General features: G+C 51.6%; 1 protein-coding gene across 3 annotated transcripts in view; it reads right to left on the reverse strand.

Moving 5' to 3' along the window:
- Positions 1-17,397, reverse strand: part of LRIG1 (leucine rich repeats and immunoglobulin like domains 1) — a 114,389-nt gene that overhangs the window by 16,225 nt on the left and 80,767 nt on the right. For all 3 annotated transcript variants that reach the window (XM_071212150.1, XM_071212149.1, XM_058288145.2), the window contains 7 exons: positions 17,101-17,238; positions 15,010-15,153; positions 13,230-13,373; positions 10,714-10,857; positions 8,096-8,239; positions 5,967-6,047; positions 469-540 (listed from right to left, as the gene is read on the reverse strand). In XM_071212150.1, the coding sequence (XP_071068251.1) occupies positions 469-540; positions 5,967-6,047; positions 8,096-8,239; positions 10,714-10,857; positions 13,230-13,373; positions 15,010-15,153; positions 17,101-17,238 (867 nt within the window). The remainder of the gene's footprint in view (positions 1-468; positions 541-5,966; positions 6,048-8,095; positions 8,240-10,713; positions 10,858-13,229; positions 13,374-15,009; positions 15,154-17,100; positions 17,239-17,397) is intronic.

Consider the following 17,397-nt stretch of genomic DNA (forward strand, 5'->3'; position numbering starts at 1 on the left):
GGGCTAATTCTGTCCTCTTCCTCCCAAGGTCAGAGGCAACCACGCCAGGAGCCAGGAGAAAACCTCTCGGGTAAGTCCAACGTGTACACAGCATTGTTAAGCTGCTTTAGGGGAGGTATCAGATTGGCCCGAATAAAGCCGCCACATGGAAGCTGGAAATGAGACCAGGGGCCTGTGAAGGCACCTGGCTCAATGGCAAAGCAGGACAGAAGCAGGGAGGCAGGTATTTCTCTAAAGACCAGTTTGTTCGCTGGGAGTACACCAGCCGGCCATATGTTCTCTAAGTGTTCCTGGCATGGGCACAATAAAGGCCAGAGGGAAGCTGACTTATAATGAGAAGGAAGCAGCTGGCATTTCCAAATAGCCTGTTTCTCGGCTTACAAAGATGCGATTACTCTGCTAGCAGACTTCCCCGGCAGCCACGCTTGGCAGGCCTGTAGGTCAAAGAAGGTCTGGCAAGATACTCACAGGTGCTCCAAGCCTTCCAACCCCGAGAATGCTCTCTTAGCCACGGACTTGATCTTGTTTCCAAACAGAGTCCTGCAGTTTCCAAACATCCAGAAGGTGGGGGGAGAAGGGTCAGATAAGAGAGGGTCAGGAGAAAGAGCACACAATTAGGGCGGTGCTATCTGATAAGTGTGTCCGGGGCAAGGCAGGTGGCAATCTGACCTGTGCTGAGATGAAGGGCCTGAAGTATGCAGGCCTTTCCCCTTTCTGAAATGAAATACTTTTATCTTAGGAGAATTTAATAGTGATGACAGGCTAGAATTGCATGCACCATCTCGCCTAAAAATGCCTCTTGCCATGTGAAGTGAAAACTGTCTTGTCCAGCCCAGGCGGTCCCTGAGGACCACCCAAGGGGAAGTGGGCGTTGCAACGGCCTCACAGGAGAGAGGACTCATCACTGCTTTAGTGAGATGCCAATGGAGGAGAGGTTCATTCAATCCCAGCTAGAAGGGCCCTCAAAGCTCGACCTCCAACATTATCTAAGGCCTGCACCCCTGAGTTGCACACCCAGGAGTAGGAAACTCCTGTTTTCAAGAAAATTCTGATCCTAACCTTAGCAATGACTGCTGAGTTTTTTCAGAAGCCGAAAGCTGCCTCCTTTGCAAACACACGGAGGAAAACAGGGCTTCTTCCACTGGGCTGTTTGGTCAAAAGCAAAGTTTATTTCCCAGTGTGTGCTGGAAAGAATCAAGGTAGTGTTTGCCCTCCTCATTATCAGCTACTCTGATGAGAACCCATGGCATGCATACATTCCCTCAGCTGCTGTCCATACTGGGAAACTGCCAACGCACATCCCAAGGGAGAACTGGCAGTCAGATCCACAGGCCCTTAAACCTTAATGCCCAACAGGGTTGTCTGGAGGATAACCACATTGAGCCACATTGAGATTGGGACTCACAAGGGAAAAGCAAGCACTACCCCCTCGCTGAGAGGAGAAAAAGCCCTAAAAAGCAAAACCAAAGATGGCAGGGCAGCCCAAGTGCCACCTGCCACACGAGCCAGCCATGAGCTTCAACCTAGTTGCAAAAGGGTTCCTGGGGGACCCCTAGGCAAGTACCAGGGAGTCCACCTTCATAACGCAGGCACACGCCCAGAAACAGGGCCAGCCAATGGCAAGCTGCCACCAGAGGAAGCACATCTCCAACCCACCCCCCAGCACCTTGCAAACTCCTCAGTGCCCCGAACGCTCTGGAGGCCAACCCCCTGGCGAAGCACTCCACAGGGTGTCCCAACCTGTTTCAGCAGAAAGACGCCTTCTCTCAGGTCCTCCTTAAAGCAGCCCCAAAGCAATGCTAGATCCAGCCTTCAGACAAAGGCAGCTCTGCTTCCTGCCTCTGGAGGGAGAAGGTGCACAAAGGCCAAAGGCCCCTTTGTCTTTTCCTTCTCTGAGACAGTCTGCCTGGATAGGAGAACAAGCTTATCCTGAAAGCTTCCACTCTCAATCTTATATTTCTTTTTTATTTAGGAGGTACCAGGGATTGAACCCAGGACCTTGTACATGTGAAGCAGGTGCTCAAACACTGAGCAACAACCCCTCTGCTCAAACTTTTATTTTAAAACAAATATACCCAACACAGAAAACCCAGTGGCCTTGCTAACTCATGTTCTCTAACCACAAACTGGCCAAGCAAATAACAGCACACAGGGCACTCAACCTCAAGCTCTTCTCAGCTCTGCCAACTTGTACACTTACTCACACTCCTCCTCTGGCCGAGTGACTGTGGGCTCCAGGTTCTGGTAACAACGTACTGAAATGTTTCGTGAAATCTCCCATAAACTAGATCCAGGAAAAAGTTGTGTTTTATTTCATCCACTAAACATTAGTCACGTTGGCCTCTTTTACAAGGAGGGTAGGCTGTTATTTCTAATGGTGACAATAGCAATAAAACAAATTCTCAAATTCTCTATTATGCAGGGGCTAATCAGCCTGTTGGTGGATTAAAATAGGTTCTCACATTCTCCCAGACGTCTGGGGGCAGGGAGTAGAGCTCAAGCTGGTAGATTCTGATGGTTTTAATAAAAGGCGGCTGTGTGGAGAGAGCGCTGTGCCTACGGCCCTGCAGAAGTGCATTCTGCCCCATGTTACAGTAACTGCGACTTGGCTGCACCTGACCCAGGGCCCAGAAGGGACAGCTAGGCTGATCACTGTCCTCTCTGCATCTCCTGCCAGCCCCCAAAGGGCTCCCAAAGCAACCCTGGCAGGCACTGGGAACAAGGTCCTTGTCCTTATGTCTTTGGGAGTAGCCGTGATAGGCACAACCCCTCCCCTAGACAACGAAGAACGTTCTTTTGGTGCAGCCCTGCCGCAGCTGAGGTGGGGGCACCTACTCAGGCTTGCTCCACCTTGTGTAAATGGAAAGCCTCTGCCATAAGAGACAGAAATTCTGCAGATTTCCCCCAAACAGTCCCCTTCACACATGCCACCCGTGTGTAACCCAATCCCCCTCCCTCCCAAGGAATGCCAGAGCTGGAACCCTGGGGCAGGCAAGGGACTAACTGCTCCTCCAGGGCTCACTTCCAGTCCAGGAATTCTCCCTTCCCTCCTCCTATACTGACTCCGTGACACTGCAGCCCCCAGCAGGTGTTCCATAAGCATTCCGAAGCGGGGGGCCCTGTGTAGGTGAGCTTAATTATGACAGGCAAACTAGGACGAAGAAAGCAATTTGCCAGGGTCTAGGAGCATTCTTGCCCTTCCAGGAAGCTGCAGTTTTATAAATGTCTGTGTGCAGCAGCTGGAAAAATCAAGGGCAGGACTACGTCCACCCAGTCTTCTCGGAGAGAGACCTTTTATGGCCCTGCTGCTCCCTTCTTCGTTTCTGGGAAAACATTTTACTTTAGGCCTGGCCTCTACAGTAGGAAGGCCCCCAGGTCCTTGAATACCTCAGTGAAGGCCAGAAAGAGCAGCCCCCTTCACAGTCTAAGGTAGATCCTGAACGCCCCCGCCAGCTCTTCCAGGGCAGACCCTGACCCACGGGCTCAGAGTGCTGACTGAGGTCTCCACAGGGTCCACGAGTCCAAGTGTGAGACAGCCCCAGGGGCGCAGGCCAACTGTGCTGACGCACTCCCCACTTCCCAAGGGACCCCAGCAGACTGGGCACCAGGCCGCTGCAGTGGGCAGTCAGCTGGGCATGTGGTCACTTCTCCCAGCCATGGGCGCTCAATAGAGTTTCCTGGAGATGCTCAGAGGAGACTGGGGGGGGGGGGGGCCAGATCAAAGGTAGCATTTGCGCCTTCATTCCTTTGTTCCACAAATGTTTAGTCAATACCTGCCATATGCCTGGCCCATGGGTTTTCAACCAGAGCTGTGCCCCAGGATCATGTGGAAGCATTTGCTTTTCTTTTCCTCTTTTCATGTAGAAAATTTCAAACACCATCTTACATAGATCAAGCAGTGTGGACTCCTGTGGACCCCTCACACAGCTGCACCCATCATCCAGCCATCATAATCTTAGCTCATTTCTACCCCCTCCCACGATCCCGTCCCCAAAGCAACCCCGTAATTTGGAATCCAAATTGCAGGCATTAGATCTTTTTTTCAGTCAAGGAGATAAGGATGTTTTTCTTTTGTGCTTTTGTTTCTGTAACATAACCATGATACCATGACACCTAAAATAATTGACTGTATATATTGCATATTCAGGAGTTATTGCTAATGTCTCAATTTCCCCAAATTGCCTCTCTTCTGTTTTTTTAAAATTATGTGCAGAGCCTCAAAGCTCCAAGATTCTGATTCAGTGGGACTGGGTGGGCTAAGGTTTGAGAATCTGTATTATTTTAGGTCAAACCACTGTGTTAGTGGACTGCATGTCAGGGTAACTTGAGTGAGGAAAAAAAGGATTTGCACTGACTTCTGGGGAGATTAGAGAGAATCACTGAACCTAGTGGTGCAGGTCGAAGTAGGAAAAAACACCAGGGAGCCAACAGGCAGAGGAGGCTGAGAGCAAAGGCTGATTTATGCACACTCAGAAGCCCGGGTGGGTGCTCCTGAGAGCCAGCCACCCTGCACGGCCCTCCCCTGGATGAGGAGGGGCCGAGGAGGAGTCTCCTGGAATCTACAACTCCAGGTTCCCCTCAGGGAATGGGCCCCAGGGAGTGCTGGGCCGCACAGTGCACGCTGCACTTCACCCCTCAGTCCACTCCAGGGTGAGGCAGCTAGTAATGAGGCTTGTGCTCTGGTGCCTTCTACAACCACAGCCACAGCCACACTCCAGGCCTGTGGCTCTTGTTAACAGCAGGCCTCTGCCACAGACTCTGCTGCTCCCTGCTGCTCCAGGCTTTTCCCAGGCTTATGTGTGTGGCTTAAAAGGGCCAGGAAGTGAGGAGGGGCGGGTGGGGGTCGGGGGAGGTAGTGTAGGAAAGCAGAAGTGAGGAAAGACTCACAGGCCTTTCTGGCATGCTGTCAGAGTACAGGATGCTCAGGAAGAAACACACAATCCACAAAATCAGAAGAGCTTATTCTCAGCACCCTCACAATGAAACTGGTGTGAAAAACCACACTTTTCAAAACAAACTAGAAGCAATTACTATACAAAAACACTCTCCCCACCACAGGCTTTCCTAAAGCCTCAAGATCCTCTGCTGTTTTAAAAATATTTACTTTACACTCGCACTCCGGAGACAGGGCGAGCCTCGCCCAGCTCACTACCAATGGGGACGGGCCCCGCTCCAAGTCTTCTGAGTTGCTAATAAACAGCAAACAAGTCCTCCACTTCCCGCTCCTGGACGTTCCTGGGCAGTGTCTGCAGAAGGTGCTGATGTGCGTGAGGCCAGACGCAGAGAGAAACAGGGTGGGGCGAGAGCAAAAGAGCGCAGTTTTGGAACCAGTCAAGCAAGTACTGACCCTGCTGCTTAGCAGCTATGTGGTCTCGGCCCAAACCCCGTCACTTCCATTGCCTCAACTATAAAAGGGGGCATATCAGTCTAGTGTGAGACTGTTTGATATAATACAAACACACAAGTGACCACCAGAGTAACTGGCACACTTCAGTGTTTTAAAAAAAACTTTAAAAATAGCTATGACTAATACTCTTGATAATGATTGTTTCCGTTTAGGATTCTGATTGAAAACAAAAATATTGACAGAAGCCTCAAAACCATTATGAGTTAACTCAACTTTAAACATTTCACACGGTTTCTAGAAATTGAAGCAGAAGGCCAGACTCCTGGGAAAAGAACAACAAAAAAGGTGGCTGCTTCTGTGGCCATCACAAAGCAAGCAGGAGAGAATATCCAGCAGCCACCGAATGCCAGATCCTTGGCCCCAAAGAAACCAATGCCCAGGGCAGTGACCACTGGTCACATCAGAAGACGGGTGTCGCCCACTCTCTCTCTTCTGACATCTCCCCCCAAACAAAAGACGACACATGCAGGAGCCAGCTCTCCTGCGGGCAGGCGGGAACAAAGGAGACAGGGGAGCCGCAGCACCATCTCTGTGCAGCTTCAAACGCGCAGATACTCACAGCTTGCTCAGGCTGTCAAGCCCCGTAAAAGCTCCACTGGTGTCCTCTATTGTGCCTGAAATCTCATTATGGTCCAGATCCCTAGGGAGAAGATGGAAAGAGAGCTCACCATCCAGCCTGAATTCTCAGCTCATTCATCAACGTGAAGGGTGGAGGTGGTGGGACAACCAACCCTGAGCCTCTACTCTGAAGCTGGACACATCTAAGTGGCGTTAAGGTGGCCATAATGTAGGGTTAGGAGAAGTGCAGCTGCTGAACCATGAGAGGCCTGGCTTAGCTTCCCGTGCAGTGCGGCCTTTCTCAGCCCTCCAACAAGGCTGACACATGCCTAAGACACGAAGCTTCCTACGCTCCATCTGCCGCTTCCCAGTCGGCCAAGGCCGAGCCCCGGAGAAGGGAGGGGGAGCAGACGGTGGTCGGGAAAGCCTGTATGTATCCCACCCCCGGCGAGTGGACATCTGGCCCTTGGCACCAAGAATCAGCCCAAAGGGTTCCTGAAGGTTCCTCTCTGCTCTCACACCAGTCAGAGCCCCTTTTCCGGCCTTGACCAAGAAACTGCAGAAGGCAGAGGACAAAAAGGGATGGAGAAGAAAAGCCCGGCACAGGGCCCTCCCTGAGGCTACTGCCATGTGGGCAAAGGGGTCTGGGCCCCAGAGGCCCCGGCTCCTCACAAAGCCTGCACAGGCAGCTGACTCTGGGCCAGGCAGGACATCTGGGTGCTGAGTCAGACTTGTGACCCACTTGCCAAGATCAGAGGGATGAGGCCAACTTCTCAGCCCCGGCTCCTCCAACAATGCAAATCACAAGGCCGATGAATCAGCTTCCTTCCCCCGCGTCCCAGGCAGAAGTCATAGTCACACTTCCCAGGCGAAACATCACACCTGGCCGCCAGGCCCCCATTCTGCCACAATTCAGCCTTGTCCCACTTCCCACAGGACTCTTGGTTCCTGAACTTTCTTCTCCTGAGCCCCTGCAGATAGAGGCCAGAAAGAGAAGGGGTCCACAAGCAGCATGCGAGCGTCCAGAAGGACCCTGCCAACAGGGAGGGAGCTCGGACTGGAAAGTGAAATGCTTGCTGTGACCTTTGTTTTACAGGAGGAGCTGGGATTCAGCTGCTGGCAGGGTCTCCCTTTTCGGGGGTTCCTCTCCATTATCTTCATATTGAAAACCCCCGTCTCCCTGCTCCTGGCTGCCAAAAGCTCCTCTCTTCCCTCTGGCCCACTCAGTGTGAATGTCCCCAGCCTTGTAGTCAGGCCGAGCAGTGGCTCCCGGACTGACCTCGGCTTGAACGGCTTGGCGCCTAGACTCTTTCCCACTCCCCTATGATGGCTCGGCATGAAAGCTGCCCAGTGCAGGTGCCAAGGCCATCCTGCCTGCTCAGTTACAATAGGCCCCTCTCTGTGGTGGGGACTCCTGGGAACAAGCCCGCAGAACCCACGACCCCACTGTCTTTTGGAAACAGTATGCCGCCCACCCTCTTAGGGCGCTTTATGCTCGTAGTTGCCTAGGAGTTCTTAGTTCCTGTAAGCTAACAATTCAAGAGTTTTGCCCAAGTCCCAGGAAAGCATCCTGCAACCCTACTTAATAGAGGGAAGGACTTTATTATCTTCACGTTGTTAAGTGACTTCTAATGAGGCCCTCTTGGCAATGAGGCAACCGGGACACAGGGTATGCGAAGAAGTTCAAACAGCAGCCCTGAGAGATGAGCTCAGGGGCTCGGATAGAAAATACTCAGGACTCAAGAATGGAAGCCCCTCAAGTGGGAGAAGCACAATTGGGAAGGCTGACCCCAAGATTGCTCTAGACACTCAGCCTGGGACCTTCTCCCCCACCACAGGAGACCAGTGTCCTACGAAGCACACCGCAGGAATTACCACCTGATGACAATGATTTTCTTTTAAAGCTGCCATGACCATGAAGGCACCACACTAAGGGGAGCGAGAGACATTTTTCTGCTAGCCCGTTCCTTTTCAGTCAATTATGCAAGAGTTTGAGACACTGCAAATGTGACTGGTCGCCTTTGGAACCAATGCATACTCAAAGTCAATTAAAATAGAATCTAAGTAGTTGGTTTCTGCTCCCCAACCGGGTACCCCTTTCCTCTGTTGACCCAACTGTGAAAGACGTACAAGACTCGCAGGTTTTTGAGTCCCTTGAAGGCACCTTCTGCGATGTGGCTGATGGAGTTGTGGCTGAGTCGCAGGACGCTGAGGCTACTCAAGTCAGCCAGGTTCTCCTCGTCCAGCCGGGTGAGGTTGTTGGAGGACAGAATCCTGAGGAAGGCGAGGGGGAGAGCGAATGCCATCAAGTTACACATCCCCTCTCCTTTCCTCAACATCGAGGCACCGCCCTTCAGGTATCAGCAGAAAACGGCACCTCACTCACAGACACACACCCACAAAAATCCCAATGGCACAAGTGGACATGCAGCTAGAAACCGTCAAGGCCCAAAGTCCCCACAGAGCGATTTCTGGGCTGGTCTTGTACGTCATGGAGATGAAGCATCTATCTAAACTGTGAAGACAACAGGATTCACAGAACCCAAGAACCCTCAAGGCTCCAACCCCTCTATGCTGAAGTCAGTGGCTGGTCCCAATTCTGGCTAAGAAAGACTTCTCACTGCAGAGGCCTGGGCGGGCGAACAAGGGCCCAGCAGTTTCCAAGAGAGCGGAGGAGCCCCAGCCAGACTCCCCACCTCAGTCAGCAGGGGGCCCCTCACACCACTGCCCAGGGCAGGCCTTCCCCACCTGACCTCGGCCGCCCCTCAGGCTTCCTTGCCCCCATCCAAGTCATGACCTGCCAACTGTATGCAGGACAGGGAAGAGGCCTGAAAAACCTCACGACTTCCCCAAGTGTCAGAATCAAACTCTCCTTCCCCGGGGCACTCCTCCTGACACAGCCCCCAGTAAGCCACCTGACACGTTAGCCAGCTGTCTTGGAAAAGTGGGAAACCTGGACTGGGGCAAGGAGGAAACTAAACTCAGAGAAGATTAATGAGTTTTGAAAGGCAGCAGGGAGCAGCAACATTCCTTTGCTCCTGGAGACAGAAGGCATGGTGCCTGTCAGTCACAAGCACCTGGCAAGAGAGCCGACTTACATCCTCACCTGCACTGAAAGAATTTAGCCTAAAGGAGGGGAGGGAAACACACTGCAGAGTAGCCCTAAACCCGGCTCCCAGGTTACCTGGGCATGGGGCAAACCACTAAGATGGGGTGCAGCAGACGGCAGCAGGCAGCTCGCCAGCCAGAGTGGGCACAGCAAACCCAAAGGGCTGCCCGGAAGCGGGGATGCTGTTGGTTACACGCCCTCAGGCGATGTGGAGAGAAGTGCTTCTCACCCTCTAGCTGGCCAGGCTGGGGGTGCTTAGAAGACGTCTCCTGCTCCCCTCGGCTTCCAGCCTGGTCCACAGAAAACCCCAAGTCCTGGAAGTTCCTTATGGGAACGTGGGCAACATCAGAACCAGGGTCAAGAGCCTGTCAGTAGCCACTCAACACCAAGGAAAAGTAACACGCAACTGTGCTGGCTTTTGGTGCCAGATCCAAAGTGGAGTCACCCACACATGCACACACACTCTTAAAGAATCCAAGAAAAGTGAGCACAAGGAAAGAGGCAGGACTACTGATTTTTACCCTCAATAATGATGGTTTTGCTGAAATATAAATTACATATAAATTCAAGCCCTCTTATGTGGGGTATATGTGTGTGGGAGACAAGGATGGGAAGGGTGGGACTGGGACACAGAAAAATAGATAGAAAACACTATCTGCAGGAACCAACATTAATTTTAAACATCCTTGTGAGTTTGCCTGGTAAGTTTAAGAGCGAGACAATAAGTGGTTTGGCACACTGACAACAATTGTTCACTTCAGTGAGTAAATGAATCGTTTCCTACATTCAAACCTAGAAAAAGAGACAAAAAGAAAGAAAAAGCCCATCCAAATCCTCTTAAGGACTAAAGGAACCTACTGGACAAGGAGCTGGGTTGAGAAATGTTGAGAATTTTAAACTGAAAGAACAAACACAATGAGGACCTGTTTCTACCCCTACACAGCTTAGAGATGGAAGGGAAATGGGTTTAAACAAAAGAATGTTGACTGGGTCCCTGGCTCCACTGCTTTCAGTACCCTAGCACGGCAGGGCAGCCAAGACTGAACCCCTCTCCCTGTCACGATTTATCTAAGGGAAGCTCGGGCACTGGCTCAGGGGGTCTCAGCTCCCAGCCTGGGAGACGTGCCTGAGGAATCAATACCAGGAAGGGGGGCGTGCGGAACTTCTTTATGAAAACGCAGGCAAAACCTACATGACGGCATGGTTGGTTGGGGGGTTTGCTACCAGGCCCCTGAAATGCAAAACGGGAAGAGTCACGTACCTTGGTGATCTGTCTAAAGAAATAAAGGTAAAAACTATGAGGACATGTAAATTGCTCCTCTGTCACTATGTCACCATATCTTACTTCTCTTGTTCCTAGTCCAAATCTCCTTTCTGTGTTTAAGGACAAATAACTGCTTTCACTAAGGTAGCACATGCTACCTGGCATGACCACTATGTGCACCGCTCTTTAGGCTGCCCCTGTGCACTAGAGCCAGCTTCCTCAGGCCAGGCCGGGCCAGTGCCTCCAAGCTCCCTCCCCAGGCCACTGGCTGTGGACCAGGACAGGCCTAGAGCTCCCTGGGCTCTGAAGAGCTCATCTACAGACAGCGACATCCCCTCCACTCCAGTCCAAAGCCCAAAGCCAGAGGACACTCACAGCTCGTGCAGATTCTGGCAGAAGTTCCAGCCGTCGCGGTTGATACGAGAGATGAAGTTGTTGCTGAGGTGGAGCTGCTGCAGGGCCGTGAGGCCGTAGAGCGAGCCGCTGTTCACCTCCACCAGGCTGTTGTACTCCAGATGCCTGCAACGACAGCCACATCCAGGGTCAGGCCAGTCCTGCGGCAGCCAGCAGCTGGACGAGGGCCAGCTGGCTGCCACCCAGGCGCCATGCTGAGCCCTCTACCTGAGGGTCTCGTTCATTCACCCAGCAGACGGCTCACAGAGGGCTGTGTGGCCTTGGGTGCTGCAACCCTCACTGAGGACCCATCAGAACACAAAAGAACTGTGGCATTTACTCCCATGAGTGAGTGTGTGTGCATGTGCATGTCCCTGTGTGTAGGAGCATGTGCGCGTGCAAGGGGTGGGAGAAGACGGAAAACAACAGATGGTGGTCAGTGCAAGACATGGCCAGGGAACGCTTCCCAGAGGTGGCCTTTATTTCACAGATGAATACAGTGAACCAGATAAACAAATGGGCTGAACAGGGCACCCCCAGGGCAAGCCCATGAAAGGAACAGAAAGAAGAGGGCATGTTATTAGCTCCGGCTTACAGCTGAGGAAGCTGAGGTGGAGAGCAGCCAAGTCACCTAAGATCCAGTGCTTAGCAAGCAGCGGAGGGACCAGAATCCAAACCCAGGCCTGAATGGCAAAGTCTGAGCACTGGACCACTGAGCTAAGAGATACACAGCTTTAGCTTGGGGGTCAGACTGCTTGGCGTTGAGTCCTAATTTTGCCACTTGTTGGCTAACTGAACCTGAGCATCTGTAAGGTGGAGAAATGGAGGATGTCAGCTTCACAGGGTTGCTCTGAGAAGGAAATAAAAAGCATGCCAAGATTCTACCACAGTGCTTAGGGCCGCGTTCTCAATATGCTTATTAGGTGAGTATGTTATCACCCTGCTTCTCCACACGGCACACTGTGCCAGGGACGACTCTACCCCACATGACCGGCCTCTTTAATAACAGAAGTCACCAATTCAAATTTTGCTCCACGTTACAAGGATTTTGGGCAAGCTGGTAACCTACCTTCTGCCACTGCTGAAAAGCAAGCCCTTCATTTATAAATCATCTCTAAAGCCCCAATCTATGTACAAATGTGGTTCAACCTAAAAACCAAATGATATGTGCACTTTCTTCTGAGAATTGTTTTACTCTCGGCCCACCCAGCACACAACTACCTGGACTTCAGAGTTCAAAATGACAGCGTTAAACTTGGTGTCAAATAAAAAGTCTTCCTGAAAATGTAAAACCAGAGGTATGGTGAACTGAAGGTAGAAGACAAGGAGTACGAGAAGCCAAAGAGCAGTGCCAATGCCCTCATTTCACCAAATGAAATGTTTATGGGGGTGATGGGTGGGGAGGGCGTAGATTCATCAAGAGACGCTTCTGATAACAAGGACAGACAAAAAGGTGATGAAACTGGATCTTGGGATTTTGTATTTTTTCATGCAAAGGTAAGCAATTAAGGATATAAAAATAGTGATAAAATTTGCACAATCTGGAAAGGAGAAGGGGATGTCATGAGCAGATCAAGTCATGGACCATCAAGCATCAAATCTCAAGTTGACAAAGACAGAGGTATAAGCACATTAACTCAGACACTCAGATGTGACCATCTGCAAAACTGAGAACGGAAAAGCTAAAATGAGAAGTGATGGGGAGCAACCACCTCCCAGAAGTGGAAACGGGGGAGAGAAGGGATGGGGGAGAGAAGGGACGGGGCAGGGAAGCGGAGGGCAGCGACAGCCTTTCTTTACAATCTGACTTTATTTAACTGCGTATGTGGTAATTTCTGATGAAAAATAAACTGAAGTGATTACAAACAGAGGGTGGGTAACTGTCTTTTACGTGTGCTCTCTGCCGCGTTCTCTGTGGCTCCGGCAGGCCACCAGGCTCTGCTCTGGTGCATGTCTGCTGGAAGAATGCTCCCCGGATGAAAGCGGAACATCTGCAGAGGGTCTCGATTAGCTCAAGAGACATAAATAAATCTCTGAGGATGAACTCTGCATTTTGGACCCACCTGCACATCAAGAAAGACCGTCAAACCCCAAAACAGGGAGAGAAGGGACTTCCTGCAGTGTGTGGGAGGAGAAAGGATGTGGGAACTGGGTCCCCTGTGCAACCCCACTGTTCAGTGAGGAAGGAGGTGGGGGGCGTGGGAACGCGGTGGGAGGGAATGAGCCTAGCAAAATGGCTTCCTCCTCCATCGCCATCAGCCAATTCTCCTGACCTAACGCCACAAAAATGTCCCCCAAGAGGCTTTCCTAACCTGTGAGGACACCACCATCCGGCATGGCCAAGGCCCCAAATACACTGCTGAGCTGTGACTTGGGTCCAGATGACCCTTTGGGGCAGGGGGCTGGGTGCCCCCTCCACCTGGGCCCCGCTGAGTGGGGCGTGACAGGGACCACGTGGTGTCCTTGGCTCCGCGGCACGGCCAGGGCCCTGCACTTACAGCACCTGCATCCTGGACAGCCCCCAGAAGGCCCCGTCTGTCAGCCTGCTGATGTTGTTCCGCTGAAGCTTCAGCACCTCCAAACTGTCGAGCCCCTGGAACGTCAGGCCCTCGATGAGCCGGATCCGATTCCGACTGAGGTCCCTACAGAGATGGAGGCAGCAGGTTCAGCACGTCCAGCCCCTGCTCCCCACCAACTGCCATGCTGTCCTGCCTGGGTTTCCCAGGCCCATGGCAAAAATCCCCGTGAGGCGAGGCTCCAGGGAAGCCAGAAGCCCATGCTCCTCCCCACGCGCCACCCGGACTCCGAGCACGGGACCACGCTGGTGAGTGCAGGAGGGAAGCAGAGCTCCTGGACTGGGGGGGCTCAGGAGCCCACCCCCTTCGCCTCGAAGAAGCCTGTGCTCACATTTTCCCGCCCCGTATCCCAGGTGCCACTGGTGACTGCGGTGAGGAGCTGGGCGTGACTCAGGAAGGGTATGTCTTCATTGAGGTGTCTCTTAGCTCAGCAAGAGAAATCCACACCAGATGCCACAACTGGGGAGAATCTCATCACGGGGTGTTGACCAGCAGTGACACCTTCCACTCGGGGGATTTAACAGGCTCTCCACTGACAGGGAGCAGTCACTGCACAGGAGGTGGCAAGGCAGACCCACCATGGAGTACACGCATTTGGCCTAGAGTCCCCGCATGAGGAGAGAGCAGTTAACCCTGAGATTCCAGGAATCTGGGTGAGCTGGATCCTTTAGTAATACTAGAGGAAGGAGGGAGAGCTTGGGGCTAAAAGCCCCTGGTTTTTCCCAAATATTTCTGCAGTGGTTCATGACCTTGCCCGCCCCCCACCTCGACCTCACCCCCTGGCTCTCCCACTACCTGGTGGGCATCAACGAGCCCTTCCCCACCCAAGGCTGGAGCAGAGAGGGGCGGGAGGGGAGGCAAGCAGCGGGGTGTGTGCTGGGTTCGCCCCGTCTTGCTAGCAACCCTGGCCCTAAACCATGGTTTGGTTTGGTTTCACCCACATCTCCAATATCAGCTTAGTTTCCTGAGATACATTCTTCAGCTAAAAAGTGGACATGAAAAAGCAAAAAGCCAGAGAAGAGAGTCTTTAGTCAGGTTCTGATGAACAGAGGTTTTCTTGATTCTAAAACCCTGTACCATTCTAGAAGGGCAATTGGCCTTGGTCAGCAAAAAAACAAAAACAAAAACAAAACTAAATAAACTCCTTTTGTTCTTGTTTTACTTTTTTTTTTTTTAATTAGGAGGTACCAGGGAAGCAGGTGCTCAACCACCAAGCTACACCCACTCCCCTATTCTTATTTTAATAGGTCAACTGCCATATCAGATTTAGGAGATGAGGATGTCTCTTGCTCACTACCTCTGGCTACAATCACTTCCTGTGAAACGTCTAAGAACTGCCAGGCTCCGGAAAATCCAAGCTGGAGACCTGTATGGGCACTGTTAAAGAAAACGTACCTTGAGGTCCGTGTGGAACCCACACAGCCAGAGCCTCACCCAGCATCAGCTGACCAGGAGTCTTCATTTCATTTTGTAATACGCCAGCTGATCTCTTCCTCAGCAACCGGGGGCAGCCAACAGGCACCAGACCTAGCCCCTAATTTGCTTTTTATTAGGTGTTTCCGCAGTGCCATTAATGGCAGTTTATGCAGAGCTTTCCCGAGGGGGAGGGAGGAGGGGTGGTATTTGATATGAGGTCCTGGGGGAAACGCGGCCCCCATAAAGTCTGCCCAGCCTTAATTAAAGTGCGGGTCCCTGTACTCACAGCTGTGTCAGCCTGGGCAACTTGAAGGCTTTCACAGGAAGCTGGGCGATCTTGTTCTTGCTCAGGCGAAGCGTTAGCAGCGACCGTGACAGGCCATCCAGTGCTCCCGACTCCAGGGTGCCGATCCGATTGCTCGCCAGGTTGCTGCAACCATTCAGAGAAGAAAATGAGGTCATAGTCACCAGGAGGCCTTCCCCCTTCCGCTACAGACAGCAGACCAGGGCAAGTGGGTTAGAGAAGACACACCCAGAGGGAGAGCTTTCTAACAGACATCTGTCACCCATGGCTGCAAACACTGGCTTGATTCCCAGGGGCAGCCAAAAAAAGGCAGGTAGCCCGATAGCCCAACGAACCTTGAGGGGAGCCTTCCTCATGCCTAGTGGGCCGTGGGCCAGCCCGGGGTGAGAGTCAAAGTCAAGCACCCGCCACCACCCCCTTCACCAGACCCACCAGGCAGTGACCACCTCAGCCGCCCCTGCAAGAAGCCTTCCTCACCTCCCACGGCGGTGGGTTATGGCTCAAGACTGAGGAGAAAAGCCCTACAAAGCAGAAAGTCAACTGAGAGGCAAGGTCAGAGCGCAGGTCAAATAATTCGAGGAATCAGTGTTTAATCTGGAAGTGAGTTTCATTTTGTGACTTACATAAATAAACGCCTATAAAAACCAATTCAGCTTAATAATTGTAAATGCGGCGAAGAAACCGTCTATTTTTTTTAGAGAGAGAGAGACTTGCAGAGAGTCCCTTTAGAAAACAAAGCTTCAATGGGACATACACTTGTAAGATTATGTAGTAAGGGGCACCTCGTCCTCCAGTACAGGAAAGGCAGATGCAGTGCAGTATACAGCTACACCTCTCCCTCTACCTTCTCTGGACAAATTCCCCCCGGATATATGAAAAGCAGAAAAACCAGAGAGAATTTGCCTGAGTGGAGAAGATAAGGGAATGAGGCACTTTTCATCCCTCCATCAGGCAGTGACCCAGAACAGGGCACATGAGGATTCTCTGCAAAGGTGGCTGGACTATTTGTTCTTAACATTTCAGATTAAAGAAGAGCAGTGTGTGGGATTAAGATACACTGGGCAATAGATGCCAAAATAGAAAGTCCCTCCCGCTTTCCTGCCAGGAGTGAAGGTCACTGAAATTCAGTTTAGCAAATGGTGTTTTCTCTGTCCCAAGCAAGGAAGTGTCAGGTGGCAGCTGGACACCTTTCTGAAAGCCCTTTCCAAAAGCCAAGGCTTCCTGCTTCCAATTCCGATGCCTTGATGCAGTCTAAGAAATAAATTGCTCCTTTTCTCAGGGCTTTATTTGGAAAATAAGTGTGCCAAGCCTCAGCCTTCCTGAAAAGCCGGGTCACAGGAAACCAGCCTCACAAATGCCCTCCGAAGTCCCTCACGATCACCGCACACTGGTCATATAGGAACCAAAACACACGTGTAAACAGAAAATGCCTCTTTAGCCTGGGATTTCAGTTTCTTCCCCAAACTAACATTTTCTTGCCAACAAATAGTGGATTAAATAACAGGCTTTACCTTTTTCCTCCAGGGGCATTAAGATGGGTAAAAAAGAAACAGCCCAACAAAGAATCTAAGAGGCCCCAAGGGCCCACAAAATGAAGTAACTCTAAATGGCTTGTTTTTAAATAATGTGTGGTACCTGGCAGATAAGCTGACCTTTGACAAGCAAAGGCTTGTCACAGAGATCTTCCCCCAATGTGGTTCTTCTCGAGCTACCTTTGATTCTTCTTTTAAGAGTGCCTGGGAGGCTCCATATGGGAAATAGAGCTGTATTTGATTCCTTGGAGCTCCTCTGTGAGTGGTGAGTCCCTTGGGTGGGCTACTTAACATCCCACTACAGACAGACAAAATGCCAGAGGAATACAGTAGGATTCGGAAATGCTCGATATGGGGGGCAAAGAGAAGGCGCCAGGGGTGGGCGCCTTACTCTGCCCTGCTAGGGAAGGCTGGGGGAGGCTATCCTGTGCCCACGGACCCAGTAGTGCTGGCTGTGAAGAGGAGGAGACAGTGCTGATGAGAGCATCGCCCAGCCTGGGCAGAGAGGGGCGGTGGTGCACGGCAGCATAGAAGCACTTACAGCTCCTTTATGTGCAGCCCATGTGGAAAGCAGGCGCTCCGGATTTCCGTGATGTTGTTGGAACTCAGATCCAGTGCCTCTAAGGAAAGGTAGGCCTTCAGCTGGCTCTCCTCCACACTACGAATCTGATTGTGTTGCCTAAAACACAGAGAGAGGTAATTGGAACATTTCTTTTTTTCTTTCGCTTTTCTTTTTCTGCAAAGAAACCATAAGAAACTATTATTTATGGGACACTTCTTTTTCCCTAGCTGTTGTGCTCGTTTAGAAAATTACAAAGGCAATGACACTCCTAAAATG

Source organism: Dasypus novemcinctus, chromosome 26 (assembly GCF_030445035.2).
Source record: "Dasypus novemcinctus isolate mDasNov1 chromosome 26, mDasNov1.1.hap2, whole genome shotgun sequence".
In the NCBI taxonomy this organism is placed as follows: domain Eukaryota; kingdom Metazoa; phylum Chordata; class Mammalia; order Cingulata; family Dasypodidae; genus Dasypus; species Dasypus novemcinctus.